The sequence below is a fragment of the Grammomys surdaster genome, unplaced genomic scaffold (genome assembly GCF_004785775.1).
Source record: "Grammomys surdaster isolate TR1022 unplaced genomic scaffold, NIH_TR_1.0 126029, whole genome shotgun sequence".
Taxonomy (NCBI): domain Eukaryota; kingdom Metazoa; phylum Chordata; class Mammalia; order Rodentia; family Muridae; genus Grammomys; species Grammomys surdaster.
In genome coordinates, this window is record NW_021620842.1 from 1,563,274 (window position 1) to 1,582,182 (window position 18,909).

At 35.5% G+C, this 18,909-nt stretch overlaps 1 protein-coding gene across 4 annotated transcripts in view; it reads right to left on the minus strand.

Moving 5' to 3' along the window:
* Kdm4c (lysine demethylase 4C) overlaps positions 1-18,909 on the minus strand; it is a 171,482-nt gene that overhangs the window by 78,942 nt on the left and 73,631 nt on the right. For 3 of the 4 annotated variants that reach the window (XM_028754608.1, XM_028754610.1, XM_028754609.1), the window contains one exon: positions 780-973. In XM_028754608.1, the coding sequence (XP_028610441.1) occupies positions 780-973 (194 nt within the window). Of the gene's footprint in view, positions 1-779; positions 974-12,761; positions 12,844-18,909 lie in introns of those variants that run through there. The other variant, XM_028754611.1, reaches the window with a different exon arrangement.

Genomic DNA, 18,909 nt, shown 5'->3' on the forward strand with positions numbered 1-18,909 from the left:
AGTAAGGTTATGAGTGATTTGGATTCCTTGGTTATTTTTGCCTGAATTTATAAAATTTTCACAGTTCTCAAATATTACTTTTATAGATTTAAAGAATAACAAGCAATATTTAAAAGGAAGTTGTAATAAAAATTCCAACTTCACAAGCTATTATGCCAGCATCATGACCTGACCCATAGACACAGTTTATTCAAAGGATTTTAAAGGCAGACATGCCCAAAGAAATTACAAAGCTTTTAGACAAACTCAAAAAGCTTGTGACAAAGATCACAAAAATGCATGAGAGGTGAAGTTTAAAAAGACTACAATGTACAGAATTAACACTTTCTCCTTTGAGTCTTAGAAAAGAATAAAACCAAAAGAATAAAATGTCACAGCATAAGTATCCGTAAGACAAAAAAAAATATGAAGGAAACTATTATGAAAATGTTTTAAAACAGTAGCATATAAAAGTTACTGAAGTTGTTTGAAATATGGTGAATAATGTCAACAACAAATACATGTTTAAGATAAATTAATGAGAAAATTCTAAAACGTTCTATGCTTTTCTACTCACTGTGTACATCAATTTCAGGAATACTCCGCATATCTGACTACCTGTTCCTAAATTCTAATACATCGACTCAAAAGCTAAACATACATATCTCAAAATTTTAGTAATATATCATGTAAAGGTATGAACAACAGGAACAAAAATAAAAGAATAGCCCTTGAGAACATTTGGTTCCATGATCCATTTCATACAAGTACATACAGGTAGAATGTGATGCGGATCTTACCTCCTCGGAGCTTTTCTTAATTTTTTCTTCCTCTGTAGCCATGTTTTTACTTCTGGAGTAGACTCTGGAGTGGGCTTTGTATGGTCAATAGTATATATATCCTTTCCTTGTTTCCAAATCTGGTATCTATCTGGCTGAAATTTCTTCACAAATATATCCATTGATATCTTCACCATGTCATTCCGACAAGTGCACTAAACATAATGAACAATTGTAATAGAATCAACAATGAAATATTTTGTTAACTATATAACATAGGAAGAACATGAATGTTTAATGAAAATATAAGTAGGATAATGTTTACATCTTAAAATAACTCAAAACACACTTAGAGATGAGAGGATAAATATTTTTAAAAATAGTCTGTACATTTATATGGACTATGTACGAAGAACAAGTTATAGAGAAGTATGAGTATTTCTTTGAAGGTTATCAAGCAAACAAGAGGTTACATCACAGATACCCATCAAAACTCTGTAGTAGAACATGCAGTGTTTGTATGAAATGATTACTATTCCATATATGCAACAAAATTCCTAAGTATCAATACTACATAGAATGTTTGTGCCAATTTAGCATGTTCTGAACATCAGCAAAGTTCCACTGTAATTAAAAGCTTGGTACACAGGGAAAGAATCTTGATGGATGAGGCATAATAAATGGTTTTTAACTCATTGGATGCATGAAATAGCTCTCCTGGTAGTTTGTAATATGTGAACCTTTGTAACTTTTCTTCCTTTTTCTTATATAAAGCCTTGTATGAAAGGAGCAAACCATGACCCAACCATGTTATAGCTTACCGCATGGGAGATGTGACTATACCCATATCCATTCCTAGGATATCTACCAAAGTTTGCTATTCTCACTAGAAGAGCTTTCACATAGAGGTGCCTCATTTTTGTGTTTGAACAAAAGCAGTGAACTCTGGAGATCATTGTATTAAGGCATTTTATTGCAGCTCTACAAAGGTATATGAGTCCAGAATGTCAACAAATATGATTAGAATAATTTAGCCAGTGCATCATTGGTGATATGCTTTTAAGCCTGACAACCTGAGTTCTATTTCAGGAACTCAGATGGTACAAGAAGAGAATTGACTCTACAACTTGTATTCTGAACTTCATGTATTGTGGTACACATGTGTCAATACACATGTGTGTATGTACATACATTATTCAATCTAAAAATTATATTTAATTATATTTGTTTTTATTAATAGACTCTTGCAGCTGGAAAGAAGGCTCAGCAGTTAAAAGAATGTGTTTTTGCAAAAGGATGCAGGTTTGATTCCCGGCATTCAATTGGTGGCTTGTAAACTTTCGTTACTCCAGTTCAGGAGATCTGACATGTCTTCTGACCACTGCATGTATCACACACATAGGTGGTATACAGACATGTGTAGACAAGGCATTCATTTACATAAAATAAAAATTTTCCCAAAATTATAAACAAATAAGTCTCTTCTACATTACATCAAACATAACATTAAAAAATCCAACATATAGAACTGAACTCAAGTGAGCTCAGCCAAGATGGAAGTAACTGTGATGGAGACAACTCCGAGTTTGTCCTGCTGAGATCAATACCCTGAGTTCAAAGGTAAGCAGTACCAGGAGTTAAAACACCCTTCAAGAAAAACCTCAATCCCAACAAAGAGACTCTGGAAGCCCTGACTGACAAATAAAACTGACAAAAAAAAGACACTAAGATTTGATCTCAAGCAGTTTTCCAAGGCCTAAAGATCGATGCTGAAGTCTATGTACAAGTCAAGGGACCAAGAGTTGGAGCAGAGATATGTGTCGAAGTTTGCCACAACATTTAGTTTACTGAAGCTCTTTTACAAAAATTCCAAAACTTACAACTGTCACTGGCCACCAAGAGCGACAACCAAGCAGGCAGAACTCCAAGGAGTCCTCCCAAAATGACACTGAGCTCCCCGAAGCTTTGGAGGCCTAGAAGAAGCTCACACGCTCTTCTGGGTACCAAAGCAGAGATGACATGTCACAGGATTTCTGACTCCCTAGCACAGGCTCCTTTTGCTAATGTTTTTTTCAACTTCCTTTGTTGGGGGAGGAGGTGTTGGATTTTTATGTCTATTGATAGTACACTAATAATAAAGCTTGCTATTCATAAAATGAAAGGAAAAAGAACCAAACATACCTAGTAGAGAAAGGTAAAAGAATAAGAGGATTGAGAATTTCAAATGAAGTTATTTTGAATCTAGTAGAAGACTATTTCCCATGAATACACAGTAATCAGTCATACCGTATAAGCTTCCCATAAAAACTTCATACAAATGTAATTAGGTTAACCTCAACAGTTTTTGTGTCAAGTAATAGTATAGTAAAAAGCTCAATGATTTAGCTGCAATAATTTAATAATTCCTTACAACTATGGTCACAGAACATGTGATTGAAAAATTGATGGCATAATTATCACATGCACATAAATCAACTCCAAGTTTTAATTTCCACTGATAAACTTCCTTTAACAGAGCTCTAAATTTTTGTTTTGTATTTTTGGAAGCAGGCTATAGCCAAGTAACCCACTATAACCAGAAACTCCCAATCTTGGAAACCCCTGTCACCAAGGTGCTGTTGCTATGATAGATGTGAACTACTATGTGGCTAGAGTTTTAATATTAATAGAAATATCAACAACATTTCATAACTTTTATGTCAGATTAAGCCAACTTCATAAACTACAAATAGAAATTCTATAGCTATGAATAGGACTAAGATGTTTCATAATTTCATACCCCAGCAACTCCTCAAGCCTTACACACTGAGTATGGTACGATCTACAATTAAACCTGCCAGTAAAACATCTACTACATCTGTTACTTCTGGCAACACTGCTCCAGTTTCAAACAGATTTTGGCAAAATAAAAATAAAGAACTTCTATAACTATACCATTTCTAAACAACGTACTGTTACAGAAATTACTTTAACTTCTCTCAAATATGATCTTAAATTTTCAGCACTGTTTTAATTTTAGAATCAAGTGCACTTCTTCAAGTGTGACAATCAGAACTTCCAACAATGTAACTCACATATTTCCTTATCATAGAGATCAATATGAGCAACCATCTTCAATACAAGTCACTGGATCTCTCAATCACTGAAACTTCCTCATCTCAGAACCAGAAGCCAGAATGGCTTCCTGATTAGTCAGCTGCTATGCAAAGAAAATTCTACTCTGAAATTAATTAAAGTTTCCCTTTGACAATTTCATGCAATGTGTTCTGATTACTTGTACCCTAAGCCTCTTTTATCTCCCTAGAAAATTCATTTTAACAGTAAGTGCAAATTGTACCAACTAATCCCCAGAATAAAGTTCTACTTTGTCTCAACAACTCTAATATTTAGTTACGCATATTTAGAGTTTAATGTTATTTTTCAGTAATTATATTAAGGTAGAAATAAAAATAATCAATGTCCTTAGAAATGTATACATATTTGTATACATATTTTGATTTAATATTCAACCTCTCAAGGCAAAGAAACTAAATAAATGAAACTCAGTGCAGATGCTTCCTAATTTCAATGCAGCATAAAGACACAGGGGAAAAAAAGACTGGAAATAGCAACAATGACATACTCTTTTAATAAGCTTAGATCTGAAGAGGATAATGATTGAGACAATCCAAAGAAAAATATATAAATAAGATGTAGAATCATATTTCTGATAGAAAAAAAACTGTGAAATGAAACAAAGAGAGGCTTTAGCTGGGTGCTGATTTGTTAGTTCCAATGAGGCTGGGAAACTTCCACTGTGTACATTTGGCTTCTACACTTTGAATGAAGTTTCAAACTTCTATGATTTATCAGCATGCAAACCACAGTAGAATAAGAAATGTATTCAGAGACTGGGCAAATATCATAGCTGTATAAGCTTTTAAAATAGATTGGACATATAAAATCAAACTAGCTACCTCAACAGAAGCCAAAAGGCAGATGTGGCCACCAATCATTGCTGATTTAATGACAATGAACTACACAAAAGGTTATTAAATATTTTGAAAAAGGGATACCCCAAAAGAAACAATGCCTTCCTAGAATGACAGGAACATAATAACAAGAAAAAAAAAAAAAAACAGAAACCCTTGTGATATATCCATCAGTGGAGTGAGCTGAGCCAACAGAATATCAGCAGGCTATTAGGGTAGCCCTAAAGAGCTGTTATCCCCAGTATATAAAAAGATGCCCTCATTCCTTCAAATTTATTAATTGCCAAATCAATCAAACAACCTGGTTGGGTTAAATTATCTTCAAAAACTACAATATGTGCTAGAATAGGAAACAAACAAAGAGATAATGCAGCATATCAGTTCACTGAACAACTAAAACCCTGATGCCACACTGCAAGACAAAACCCCCATCTTCAGCACTGATGAGTAACATAACCATGAACAACGTAGTCACTCTGTGCCTCAGTTCCTCAGTCAGAAAAACAGGGAATAAATGTGATGAATGCCATCTAGGAGCTGATCTAAGGAGTTAATGTTTTGTTCTTGTAAAATGCTGCTATTAATGTGATGTAAGTGCCATTAAAAACAAAACCAGAATGTGCCTTATGCGAATAGTTTCTAACTCCTGTGACCACAAGAACATAGAAGTGATTTTGCCTTGTTGAGCAGCTTTGAGGAAGTGACGAGATAATAACCAGGCTGCCTTTTCTAGCAACTCATCTTGAGAATCAAGGAGAAGAGCAGTTTTGAAAAACAAAAAGAAACAGAAATCCTGGAATTTTGTGACATTGACATGTATTATTGCAAAGCCTGAGCCAGCCTTGGGGTGAGAGTTCAGCTGAAATGCTCCTCCTTATCTTTCTACCCTGGACAAGTAGAATAGTGGGCCCAGTAGAAGCTGGTATAAAAGGGAATGTCCATAATAGAAAATTTTGTGGCCCAGGTATCAAACAACAAGACTTAGGAAGAGAACAACATCAATCTCCTAGACTCTGATATATAAAAGCAACTTTTTCTCAATTGTTTAGGGACAATAGCCCATTTTCAACACAAGACTTTGTTATATGATCAAAATATATATGATAATATCAACTTGAATCTCAATAGTAAAAAGTAAATTTCAAAATATAGTGGGAGTCTTCATCTTATTTACATGTAATTTCAACAACTAACATGTAATAACACAGAGAGGATAATATTTAAAATTTAACCAGTATTTCAAAATTTCAGGTCGATTTCAGGTTGTTCAGGAAATTCTCAGTTCCTTCCCTAGTACAAGGTAAAACAGATGCAGTGGTACATGTCTATAGTCCAGAATTTAGGAGGTAGAGTCAGGAGGATCAGAAGCTCAAGGTCATTCTGACTATAAAACAACCGAATGGAACAACATTATTTTCTAGTTACTCATGTGGTGTTTTTGTAAACTTACTTTGTTTATAAATCCAAGAAAGTATCTTTCAGAGTGATTATAAATCTAACAAATGACTCATACATTAAAACAAATCAAACTATATTAATGTCTATCCTTATATAATCCAACTGAAAAAAATATAGTTTAAAAAAAAATGAAAGGCTGGCTTAAATAGTCTATACTGTATAATGCAATTGTAAGCCCCTCCTATCATAATACTGTTCTTATTATTAGCTATTCACCTACAAATTATATTAGATAATAATAATAAAAAAAGTTTTCTGCCCTGTATATCATATAGGAAAATGGGCTTTTAGACTATTATGTCTAAACTATAGAAGGAGAGAACTAAACATCAATTTTAAAATGTCAAGTGCTCAGTAAAATTGCCAATAACTGCATCTAAGAACACACTGTTTTATGTAAGTTGTCCTTTGATGAATACTTCACTTATTAATCATAGTAAAATAGGGAAGATGTTCACTATTTCAGACTTCTAAAAATTCTTTAAATAAAATTGTCACCATAAAAACAAGGCAAAAGTGAATGATACTACTACCAAAATAAATCTACAGGTTTATTACACACAGCAACAGAAAAATAAATCTAAATATATTCACAGAATCACAAAAGACTGAATCAAAGCAAACTTAAGCAGAAAATAGAATGCTAAGTTATTACAATACCTGATTTCTAATCAAAGTACAAACTCAGAGTAATAAAAAGCATTGGAAAAACTGAAATTCAGAGAGGCATAGGGATACACACCTGTGATCCCAGTATGTGGGAGGCAGAGGCAAAAGGATCAACACTTAGAAGATACTCAGTGCTATAGAGTTGACACTCTGTTAAAGAGAGAAAGAAAGAGGGGGTGGGGGGAGGGAGAGGAAAGGGGAGAGGGAGAGGAGGGGGAGGGGCAAGGAGGGAGGGGAGGAGGGAGGGGGGAGGAGGGAGGGAACACAAAACACAAACACAAAAACAGATACATTTCAAGAGCCTTTAGTATTGGCTATCTCTCTCCAATTCCCTCCATTCTTTTGTTCCCATCTCCCACCCCATTTAATCCTTCCTGTTTCATCCCCACCCCAGCACTATCCCTTTATAATATTATATTCAAGTTTCCCTCCCTGAATAGATTCCCTTCCTCCCCCCATAGTTTCCTACTAATTATCTAACTAACCTATGTGTACATTCTAAATGAAATAAAAATATCTGAAGCTTAAATACCAGCATCCAGCTATGAGAGAAAATAAGCAGTGTTTATCTTTCTGAGTCTGGCTTACAAATCTAAGGATGATAAATTTCTTATAATACACACACACACACACACACACACACACACACACACACACACACATAAAATGGACTCATCATATAGTGGGAGAAAAATGCCCAAACTAGACATTATGCTCTATTAAACTAAGCCTCCACTACCAGGAATTTACTACTACTATTCACCTCAGTCTTTTCCTGTATAAATCAAATGAGTTTAAACATAGAAAAACAATAGTTTGAAAAATTAAAGGCGTAATTTTCATAAATGATAAATAAATTAGTAAAAGATTTCTGAATACATAATGTCATAAAACCACCAGAAAGTATACTAAAGTTGCTCTTGCATGAGAGAAATAAAGATAAACAAATTGTTTTGAATAAGCTCTAAATTAGTATACTTTTAATTCTGTACATCATACTGAATTTTTCAACAAGAGTCTGTAGAAAAAAGTCTTAGTTTATTTAGCAACAGTATCATTAACATTTTAGTGCACACCAACCACTCACATTATATAACCCTTGAGATGCAAAATTCTCTGATAATTTTTCTAAAGCAGGAAATTACCTTAAAAAATGCAGACGAAATAAACTAATGATTTTAGGAAGAGCTAAAACTATTCCTGCTCTAAACTTTAGACTGGAAAGCTTTTATTTCCAATGGGCAGTATTTAATGCAAACTCATAATGGATCAAAGTACTTAGGGTAAGTAACTGTGAGTACTTCATCCTAAATTGAACACCATTATCTCTGAAAATCTGCTCAGAAATTTAGCAAGCATTGCAGAAGAGAGAGGCAGAGACAGAGACAATCTTGAAGTCCAAATACAAACACAAATTCATTCAATGACAGAATGGCTTCTGAGATTTCAGGGGGGACAAATGAATCTATCAAAAACTTGGCTATCATAGGAAAGATTCTAGATCTTTGGTACAAGTCCTGAGGCACTTGAATGAGGTTGGATTTAGCAGTAATAAACTAATTCCAAGCAGGATAACATTCAGATTATAGACATTCTGATATACAGTGAGAATGTGAAAGAAAAAATACAAAATTGAACAGAAAGACGTGAAAACTGTTCCATTTCTCTAGAAAATGAACGTGAATGAGTTTAAAGTTCTAGATCAGAAAGATCAGTAGGGACTAAAACGAAGAAGGTCCACTGCTTCAGAGCACAGTCTGCCCTCTCAGACATCCTAGTTCAATCTCTACCATTCATTTCAGGCAAATCACAACTGCCTTTAATTCTAGTTTCAGGGGATCGGACACTTTCCTTAGGCCTCTTGGTATATCCAAATGCTCAGGACAAAACTGCACGTGTGTATATGCACACACAAAATCATTAAATACATCTTTAAAATAATTTTTTAAAACTTAAGTGTTGGTAGAGAACCCTTTCAATAACAGAAGAGGTGGGTGAATTTGATTGCAAGGCCAGCCTGGTCTATAGGGCAAGTTACAGTACAGCAAAGGCGACAGATCTTGAAAAAAAAAAACAAAAACAAAAACAAAAGAAAAAAGAAAAAAGGTTTAAAAGAAAGTTGGGAAAACACCAAAAATTGTTAAAGGAGGTAAGAATTATTAAGGAGACACTCTGCACTGTGCAATGGAATAGTAGAAAATATTTCCTGAGGATAAGACCCCACTCAGAGGCTTACATGTTGTAAAAGTACAAATTCATGTGGAAACAGCTAGTGTTTAACTAAACTCAAAGGGAAAATGAGAGAGTTCCTGCTCCAAAGCAATCTCCTTGAATTCTTTTATAACATGTGATGCCATTGTGTACCAAGAGAGACTATAGTCCAAAATGACAGAAGAACCTGGCATCACTGATAATGTGGTATTGATCTTATAGGTTTGCGAACCACCAAGAGCAAGGAGATCAGGAAAGCTTATGACAAGTCACTCACAAAAGCCACTGAGGCATAGCAATATGCAGTGGGGTCAAATTTCCTCCTAGCTAATAGAGCATGAGAAAATAAAACTTCTGCTTCAATAAAGTCTCTAGGATATTAGCAATGCCAAGACCATGAGATATTATCTCTTAGAGCAGGGTCAGGCCAACAAAGAGGACTTGTGTGCTGATGGCCCAACCCCGTGAAGCAAGGCGGCTCAAAACTACCACAACCCATATGAAGGTTTTATCATATGCCACATATGTGATGGCCATGGAGCTAGGCACTTTGTTTGTCTTTGTAGGTTTCTATTTAGTTTTGGTCTGATCTGTCCTTGTTACCAGTTTATCCCTGTTTTTCAGAATCAGAATGTTTATTCTACTCTACGGTATAATGAAAATATCTATGTTTTTAATCTGATAGGTGCTATTAAAAGACTACCCTTGAAGACCAAAAGAGACTTAGAACTGGATTTCTGAATAGCATCAAGATTATGAGGATTTTAAAATGCACTAAACGTATTTTGCATTATGAGATCAATATGAGACTTGAAGGTAAGCAGTAAAATGTTAAACTTGAAAGTCATTTGTTTGGGGGGGGGAGGGGTGAACCTGACAAGAAATGGTGTTTTGATGCTTAATCATATTTGTCAACTATAACATTCTTAGAATCACCATGCCACTGAGTGTGTCTGGTTCTCATTAAAGGACTCTGGAAATAAAACCCCTAGAGTGAAATTCTAAATTAGCTTTTTACTTGGTTCTGATTCACACACACTCCTTCAGACTGCAGAAGCGTGCCCAATAGTATTAAAACAAAAGAGCCTCATTAAAGCAGACAATGATTTGTGCAATTTTAAAAAAAAAAAAGGTATATTCTAAAACTATCGTTAACCCCTTTTCTGATAAAGTAAACCAGACTGAATTTTTTCTAACATATTTGGCAAGATTTATGTACAAAGAAAAACAAAAAAAGAACGAAATCCTAAAAGTTAAATGCAGAGGAAACTACTACTTAGCATTTTAAAATACTAGTTCCCTAAGCTTCTATGTGTTAACAGAGTTTACTTCTTAAACAAAACACATGTGCTAAATCGACAAAGAAAAACAGATCACCACTAGGTGGAAGCCTATAATTGCAGAAAATAAATACAGAGGCATACCAATAATAGTATCTGTAGTCAGAAGAAAACAAATGAAAAAACTAGAAAGCAAATTTGAGATAGAAAAAAAAAAAACACTCTAACTGAGGGAAAAGTCTATACTCATCTCCTCTGAGTTTATGCATTGCTTCCTGAAGCAAGATGCAAGAAGTAAGCAAACTTACAAGGCTCAGAAAATTATCACAAGGTTCACCCAAAAAAGGTTCACCAAAAAAGGGTTCATACAAAAGCAGTAACCAAGGAGAGGAAGTACTCCTACTGCCCCAGTTGCTGGAAAGTTATACAAGAAGCCTTAAGGACAAAGCCTTCATGAGTTGTGTGGCCAATGCTGGGATGACTTGGGTGATACAGCAGTCTTTCAGTCACCCAAACTCCTATAGATAGCCCAAAGAACATCACTGGTTCACTATATTGGCCTTGGATAAATCTTTTCCTTGCTCTGTCCTAATACAAGGAATGGTGGCTCATACCTATTATTCCATCACTCAAGGGGTAAAGGTCTAGGTAAAAATTCAAGCCTGAGGATCTCAAGCTCAAGGCTAATCTCAACTACACAGGTAGTTCAAGGACAGCCTGGAATGTATAAGACCTTAATATATAAGGCCTAAATAAATAAATGAATACTTAATTAAATAAGAAGTAGAGGACCATTTCAATAGAAGCAGGTTTCTGTCTTCACTAAATACATTCTCAGTTCAGAAAGACAAACCCCATTCAGAAAGTAAGAACAAGTTCCTGTATAGACTCATTATCCCTAGATTCCTTCATGTAGATTTCTGTTAGAAATTCCAGGAAAAAAAATTGATGTGTTAGAATTCTCAACATTAGTTTTCTTGAAGCTTGGATAGAAAACAATTATTAATCAAGTCTTACCCACGAATATTCAGCAGAGATCTTCTGTAGTTCCATTCTTACTATTATCACTGGCATTATATATAAATGACTAATTTTTAATTCTAATTCTCAAAGAATTAAGTTAAATATATCAAAATAATTTATTGAGATTAAACAGTTTTCGAATCTTGAGCAGTAAATCACACAGAATTAGTTAGGCCCTTACAGTAGATGAATACAATGAGCAGGCCTGGGTACAGGAGATGTCAAAAATCTCCATAAGTTACTGAAAGGGAAGAAGGCGAAGCAATGAGGACCTGGCGAGAATGTGCTTGCTTTGAAAAACCCATACTCGCTGTACCTATTGAAAGGGCAGGGAGGGCTATGTTCAATTTTTATGTCATATTATTCTGTGAATATTTTGATTTAATGTGCATTTACAATATTAAGTACTAGCTTCTGAAACATAAAACTTAAAAATAATACTTTAAAACATTTAAGTCAAAAGCAGCAAAGATAAAACTATTCTGAGAGTGATCAAAGAAAGAAGCAGAGACAACATTAATGTCAGAGAAGAAAAAATTGTGTGTGTGTGTGTGTGTGTGTGTGTGTGTGTAAAGAGTTTTAGATCCATAGATCTCTTAAGTCTCAGCAAATAAAAATAAAATGCTGGTCACACAAACCCAAACACCTGAGTGTGATCCCCAAACCCATTGTAAAAAGAGTGAACCTATTTGCAAAAGTTATCCTGGTATGGTATAGACACATGCTATGAAAAGCTTGAATAGCCAAACACAAATATACTCACAAACATATGCATTTATACACATATATACATATACACAAAAGCATACTTATGAACAACACACACATATACGCAGTATACATGGATAAACAAGTAGATATATACATATGTAAATATACACGTGTGCACACACATATATAAAAAATCTTATCACACTCATATACACATCCCCACAAACACTATGTTTTAAGAAATTAAAATAAAATTCTGCTTTGTAACTATGTCTAGAAAGAATATTTATTCTTTTTTTTAAATTTTGAATTGCTTCTTGGCTTTTGGTATGATATGTATTAAGCGCTTATCACCCATTTATATTCAAAAGTCTGTATTAGATTTTGTAAATTCCATCAAGACTATGGGAATTAAATATTATAATATCTCACTATTTTTGTTTTCAAACTGATGACTCCACAGTAGTGTGCATCACTATGACATAGTGTCGCTTTCTAGGCCTTTGGAACTAGGGGTTCTCCTCCTAGCTCTTCCTAATCTACCACTTTCTTGGAGGATATTATTGGTCTTATTTAGTTATGCTAAAAAGATGATTCTGACTTATGTAAGAAATATTTATGTCGTCATTTATATTTCTGTAGATTTTATTTATTAAATGAAAATTTCATTTGCTACTTACCAAATGTTTGCATCATCAAATTGAACTGTTATCTTTTGTGAATTGGCTATAATTTATTTACAGATCTCTCGCAATCTGTTCAAGGCTTTGATCCTTAGGAGTGGAGCACTGTATGAAAACAGCATATACAGATATAGATAGTAAAACAAAACACTGTATTGGGGGAGGGCCTACACGGTGAAAATGCCGGTGCATGCACTCATGCCCCAGCTCTCATTTTCCCACAGTTCAGGAAGCTTCTTATTCATTTTCCAGGGCTTCATTAGAAGGACTAACTAGATATGTATGCCCCATTTTGCCCCAATTGTTTACGATAAAATCTCAGTGTGACTAGATGCAACACCAACTTTGAAGTGAGGATGTTGTTTGGAGTTCTCAAATAGGAAAGTGAGGAGCCTGGTCGGGGTCATGAAGTAGTTTGGTGGTAAAGTGGTAAACTTGCCTTGGCTTAAATGCTGACATTGTCTTAAATTCTGTGAGTTGCATTTTCCATTTATCTTTGTAAATGACTGCATAAGTTACTTGGTTACTAAATATGAACTTCATATGCTACAACTGCATAACACAAAATATGCAATACTTTAAGAAATATAGATCTGGAAACTGGTGACATAACTTAATAGTAGACTGCTAATCTAGCATGTCCAAGGTTTGAGCCCAACACAGGGAAGAAGAGGAAAGGAGACAAAAAATGTTAAATGAGCAAAAGCCATGTAGTCTGGATTTTCTTTCCTTTATATACAGTAAGAACAGATAAACATTAAACTAATATTTTATGACACACACGCAAAAAAAAAAAAAAAATCTTTAAAACCTAGTTACTAATGGGTCTGAGGCAAGAGGGTAACTTGAATTCACCAGTTCCGAGTTGTAGTTCATAACGTCTATTCAGTATCCACACTAAGTCCAGTATTAGTATGATAACCTCCCAGGAGCGAATAAATAAATAAATAAATACATAAATACATAAATAGCCAAAATGCCTAAGGAAGTTTTAACTGTCCCAGCTAGAAAATGAAGCAAATAAAAATAAAACCTAAAAATTCACTTTAAAAAATGATAGTTGAGTCTTTGAACAAAGACTGCACTACACTGAAGACTTTGTTGGAGGAATGCTTAATTGACTTAATTTATCTTCATTAAAAAGAAATGACTGAAATATAAAATAGAATGAATCCATACCCTGGCATTATATTCAAGAAAATTTCCAATTTGAAATCAATTCCAGATTAAATGGAAAATAATTTTAAATATTTCTACCGTATCTATTCACATTTATTTAAATGCCTAAGGATTCAAATGTTAGAATAACTTTAGCCAGGCAGTGGTGGCGCATGCCTTTAATCCCAGCATTTGGGAGGCAGAGGCAGGTGGATTTCTGAGTTCTAGGCCAGCCTGGTCTACAGAGTGAGTTCCAGGACAGCCAGGACTACACAGAGAAACCCTGTGTCGAAAAACCAAAAAAAGAAGAAGAAGAAGAAGAAGAAGGAGGAGGAGGAGGAGGAGGAGGAGGAGGAGGAGGAGGAGGAGGAGGAGGAGGAGGAGGAGAAGGAGAAGGAGAAAAGGAGAAGGAGAACAAGAACAAGAAGAAGAACAAGAAGAAGAACTTTAAATTAGTAACCTAACAATTCTGAATATTGTCAGAAAATATTTTCAGATCAGTATTCAATTTTCAACATTCAACATCATATGTACAGCTACTTCAAATAAAATCACCTCAAAATAAAGTGTCACCAACTACTGCACCATCTCCTAAGAAAACAACATCCTTCATGAGTTATGGCAAGTCTCACGCTCTGCACACTGAAAAAAGCACCAGTTTCAGAAGATACAGGTAAGACATGATTGTCACTGAAAACAATCAGTATAGTCAAAAACTGTTTCTCTTTAAGATGATCACAATGCTTACAACTGCCATATTACCAACACAAAAGACTTTCATAACATCAAATATAAGCCAAAACTTTATTTAACAGCTACCAGGTTTTATTTAATGTGAAATAAAAACAGATAATCAGCAGCAGCAGCAGCCTATATATTAAATCCAGCTTCTAAGTATGACATTTAATCCTACCACATGGAAGAATCAAATCAAATCCTACAAGTTAGCTCTTTGATTTAGCCTAGACAGGATGTAGTACCACTATAGCTATAAAGAAATACCCATAGGCTCCATTTTCCCACAAAGGAATGCGATAAAATTTAATGCACTTATTTCAAAAATGCAGAAATGTTCGGCTTCAATTGCTACATTGTCTGTTACATATTTTCAAATCTTTATCAGGGTGATAACAGCATTATTATTCTAGATTACTCTGATGTTTAAAGCAATAAAGATTACTAAAGTAAGTAAACAAACAGCATATTCTACGAACATTAAAGCTTTGCACATACAGTTATTAAAAGCCTTTCAGGGAGGCTCCCTAAAGACAAAGAAAATGAAAGAGAAAAGGCTAATTCTTGGTGTCCTTTACGAAAAGAGAGGCTCTGATATATTTTCAAGACTTCCTGTGATAATCTAAAAGAGTGGTCTAATCTAAGAAATTCTTATTAGTCCTAGTACAAAGGCCATTCTCTTTATATAATGATCAGAATAGCCAATATGGTAAGGACAAGTAGTGTGGAGCTGGCCTTCATCTATCTTTCATTCAAATTTCATAAGAAAATAGTTTTGCTAACCCTACTGACTCAGAGCAAGCAGTACAGAATGCCATTCATTCGTATGTGGGGGAAGAAGGTACTGCCTTCAACATCTCACTGCTTCTAATGAATGGCCTTAAACCTGGTCATCACAGTTCCCATACACATACTGAGTCAGGGACATGCATGAACACAAAAGAAATCGAATGATTGTGACACACCAGGGAATCCCAAAAGCAAAAGACTACAGGGAGCTAAGTATGCTTTTTTTGAAAGGCAGATAATTTTGAATAAGTTAAATACATAGTACATAAGAATGAGTATATAGTTATAAATAATCTCAAAGCACATTATTATTATTATTAGCTTGGTTACAGTTGACTGAATGTTTGATTTTTAAGAGCAAGGTCTACCTAGCATTTCTCAGAAAAAGCTTTCCCATATATTCTTACACAAATATGCAGCCCAGCACCTCTTCCAGAGCAGACTCTGAGCACTTACCAGTCAAAGATGGCTTAGCTGTCAGGAAAAAGCATACAGGGAGCTATGTATATTTTATGAGACTCATACCCTAGATTTAAAAAAAAATCACAAAAAAACTACATAAACACCTTGTCAGGTAGGACAGCCCTGTTAAATATAAGGTTCTGTTGCTCTGGAGCACCATGTTTTATTTTACAAGCTCTGTTGGTTTGAATAACTAAGACAAAAGTTTGTACCAGGGATTGGGGTATTGCTGTGATAGTCCTGACCATGCTTATATTCAGAGGAAGGTGGATTTGGGGACTTAAAAAGCAGCAGAATGCTTTAAGAAGGGCTTAATGTGTCATACTCATAGAAGCATGGCACTCAGAGGTCCTGAGGGTGATTTAAACTGTGGGGGCCTGGATCAAGAGGTTTCAGAGGAGAAGAATCTTAGTATGATGCCTAGAGATTGTCCTTGTGATATTTTGGTGAAGAATGTGGCTGCTTCTTACCTTTGTCTGAAGAGAATTCTGCATTTGCCTAAAATAGATTTAGAAATCTCAAAACAACCTAGCATAGACACTGATCTATGGTTCAGTTTTATGAAGAACAAACTGAGAAAGGAAAAATTCAAAATGCATGATTCAAAGACTAAAGGGGTACAAGGAAGTGGAATGGAGCCCCTGTGCTCAAGAATATTAAATGGAGTTAAGGGAGTGGTGACCACAGGGAAAGATACCACTCACCCAAACTTATTATTTATATGATTGCAGTTAAACAAGTTATTATAACCTGGGTATTGCTTTCATTTAGACATAAGGAGATACTATTGTGTGTCAAGTTGACAAGGGATGGATTTCGATGACTATTCTCAGTTGTCAACCTAAGTATGGAATGAACTGCAATCCGGAAATATAGGGCACACCTGTGATCCAGATCTTGCAGCATAGGGGATTAAAGGAATTAAAGAACATCTTACGTCCATGTGCCTTTAATCCTAGGAGCATAGGCAAGCAGATTTCTAAGTTCAAGGCCAGCCTGGTATTGAGCAAGTTCCAGGTAAAGAAAAGCTTACGTCCAGGCATGGTTTCATTTCACATTAAACACATGTACGTCCAGAACATGTGTTTAATCTTAGCATTCAGGAGAAAGAGGCATGTAGATCTCTGAGCTCAAGGTCAGTCAACAGAGTAAGATCTAAGATAGGCAAGTTTAGTCAGTGAAATAAGTCATCAAAAACAGAAAACCTGTGAAGAAGTAATAGAACAAGAGGGCCAAGTTCCCGCTCCAGCAAGCTGCAGAACTTAGAAGCTTCAACCACATGGCTCTGATTTTGGAGTCAAGAATGAAAGCAGTTACCTTGGACAATTGATACTAGTTAGCTAGAACTACAAAATTAGCGAAGATAGCAGCGTCACCAAGGTCACTTTCCTGGGAAGTGTTTTCTGAGCTCACAAGAAAGCTGTGTTCCAGAGACTGACCTTGCTCTGACAGCCAGACTTGGTAATTTGTAAGAATCACCCAGGTGGTACAGGTTTTGAAGTCATGAAGGGGTCATAGGAGAGAGCAGCTGAGACTTGGCACTTGTGAGAGGCCAGGAATGGCCATTAGTGAGGGTGAAGCCTCCGTGGCATCTGAAGGTCCAGAATTGAAATGGTAATGCAAAATAGTTGAGGTTTAGCACTGTGGCAAGAGCCTGAGAGGCTGTTGGTGAATATACAGTCTAATTGCAGCACAGCATATTGGAGAATCCAGTAGCACTGGATGACCATGAAAAACAGTAGCAGCAGTGGAGTAGACTCAGCCAGAGCCTAGATTGCTACAGATAGAAGAGCTGGAGACATTTGGAGGAGACCAGAAGATCGTGTGTGGACCCCAAACACTGGGACAAAAAGCTGTCATGTTAAAGACACCTTGGAGACCCCAGAGCCACAACATACCTGCCTAGGAAAGGTGCTAGCAGGGAGTCAAACCAGCCCAAGGGAAAGAATTGTGTTGTAGTCAACAAAGCTGAAAGGAGTTGGACATCAGACAGAGATTCAGAGCCATTACAAGGTCCCCTTCAACTACTGGAAGTCAGGCCTCTATCCCCGCCTTCCCAAGATTAGAATCGCCACAGCCCTTCTATACTTAGAGAAGGGAGGAGATGTCAGGGGCAGCCCTGTTTACACACTGAAGGCCTAAAATCAGCCATAGGCCTAAAATCAGCAATAGGCCTGTCATACATGTATACTAACACAAAGTCTTGGGTCTCTGTGGAAAAACATTGAAACAGATGGCTATAAGCTATTGTAAACAGGCAGCTTTTGTGGAAATCTACAAGCCTGAGTAGTCATAGACCTTGTAAATAGGTAGCCTTGGCAGATAATACCAACTTAGATAAGGTCAAGTGAGTCATAGGCAGAGTCATAGTGACCTGTCCCCTGAACCTTCACCCAGCCGATATCCGGTTCTGAAAGATATCTGTATTCCCCCTGAACACCCACACTCCAGTGTCATTCCCTTCCCCACATCCTGCCTTTCTGTGTTTATAACCCCTGTGTGAATGAATTACGATTTGAGAAAAAAATAAATAAATTATTTTTTAAAAAAAGAACTATGAGAATCCACAAAGCTAAAAGCTTATTTGCTACAATCTATATCTAACCCATACATCATATCAGTGATGAGCAAAACAGATAATTTGTGCCCAAAACACAATTTCAAATGGTTAAAAGGTATATATATAATGTTGTAAATTAATAAGGTGATATACCTTGGATATATCAAAAATATAGACACCAAAAGCAATTAAAATCACAACACATTTTAGGATAAGAAAATAATTGACTAAGAATGAGTTCATAAGGTACTGAAACATTTAAGATTGTCTATTAAAAGGTTAAGTTCCTGTTTTTAAGCAGATACCAGAAAATAGATTCTCAATTATTAATCATCATTTGCTAATTTGTACTCATCTGTAGATTCCATCCAAATGTTTAAAATCTGTATATTATCTTGTATGAAAAAACGTAGGCTTGAACATTGCTTGTTCTGAAGTAAT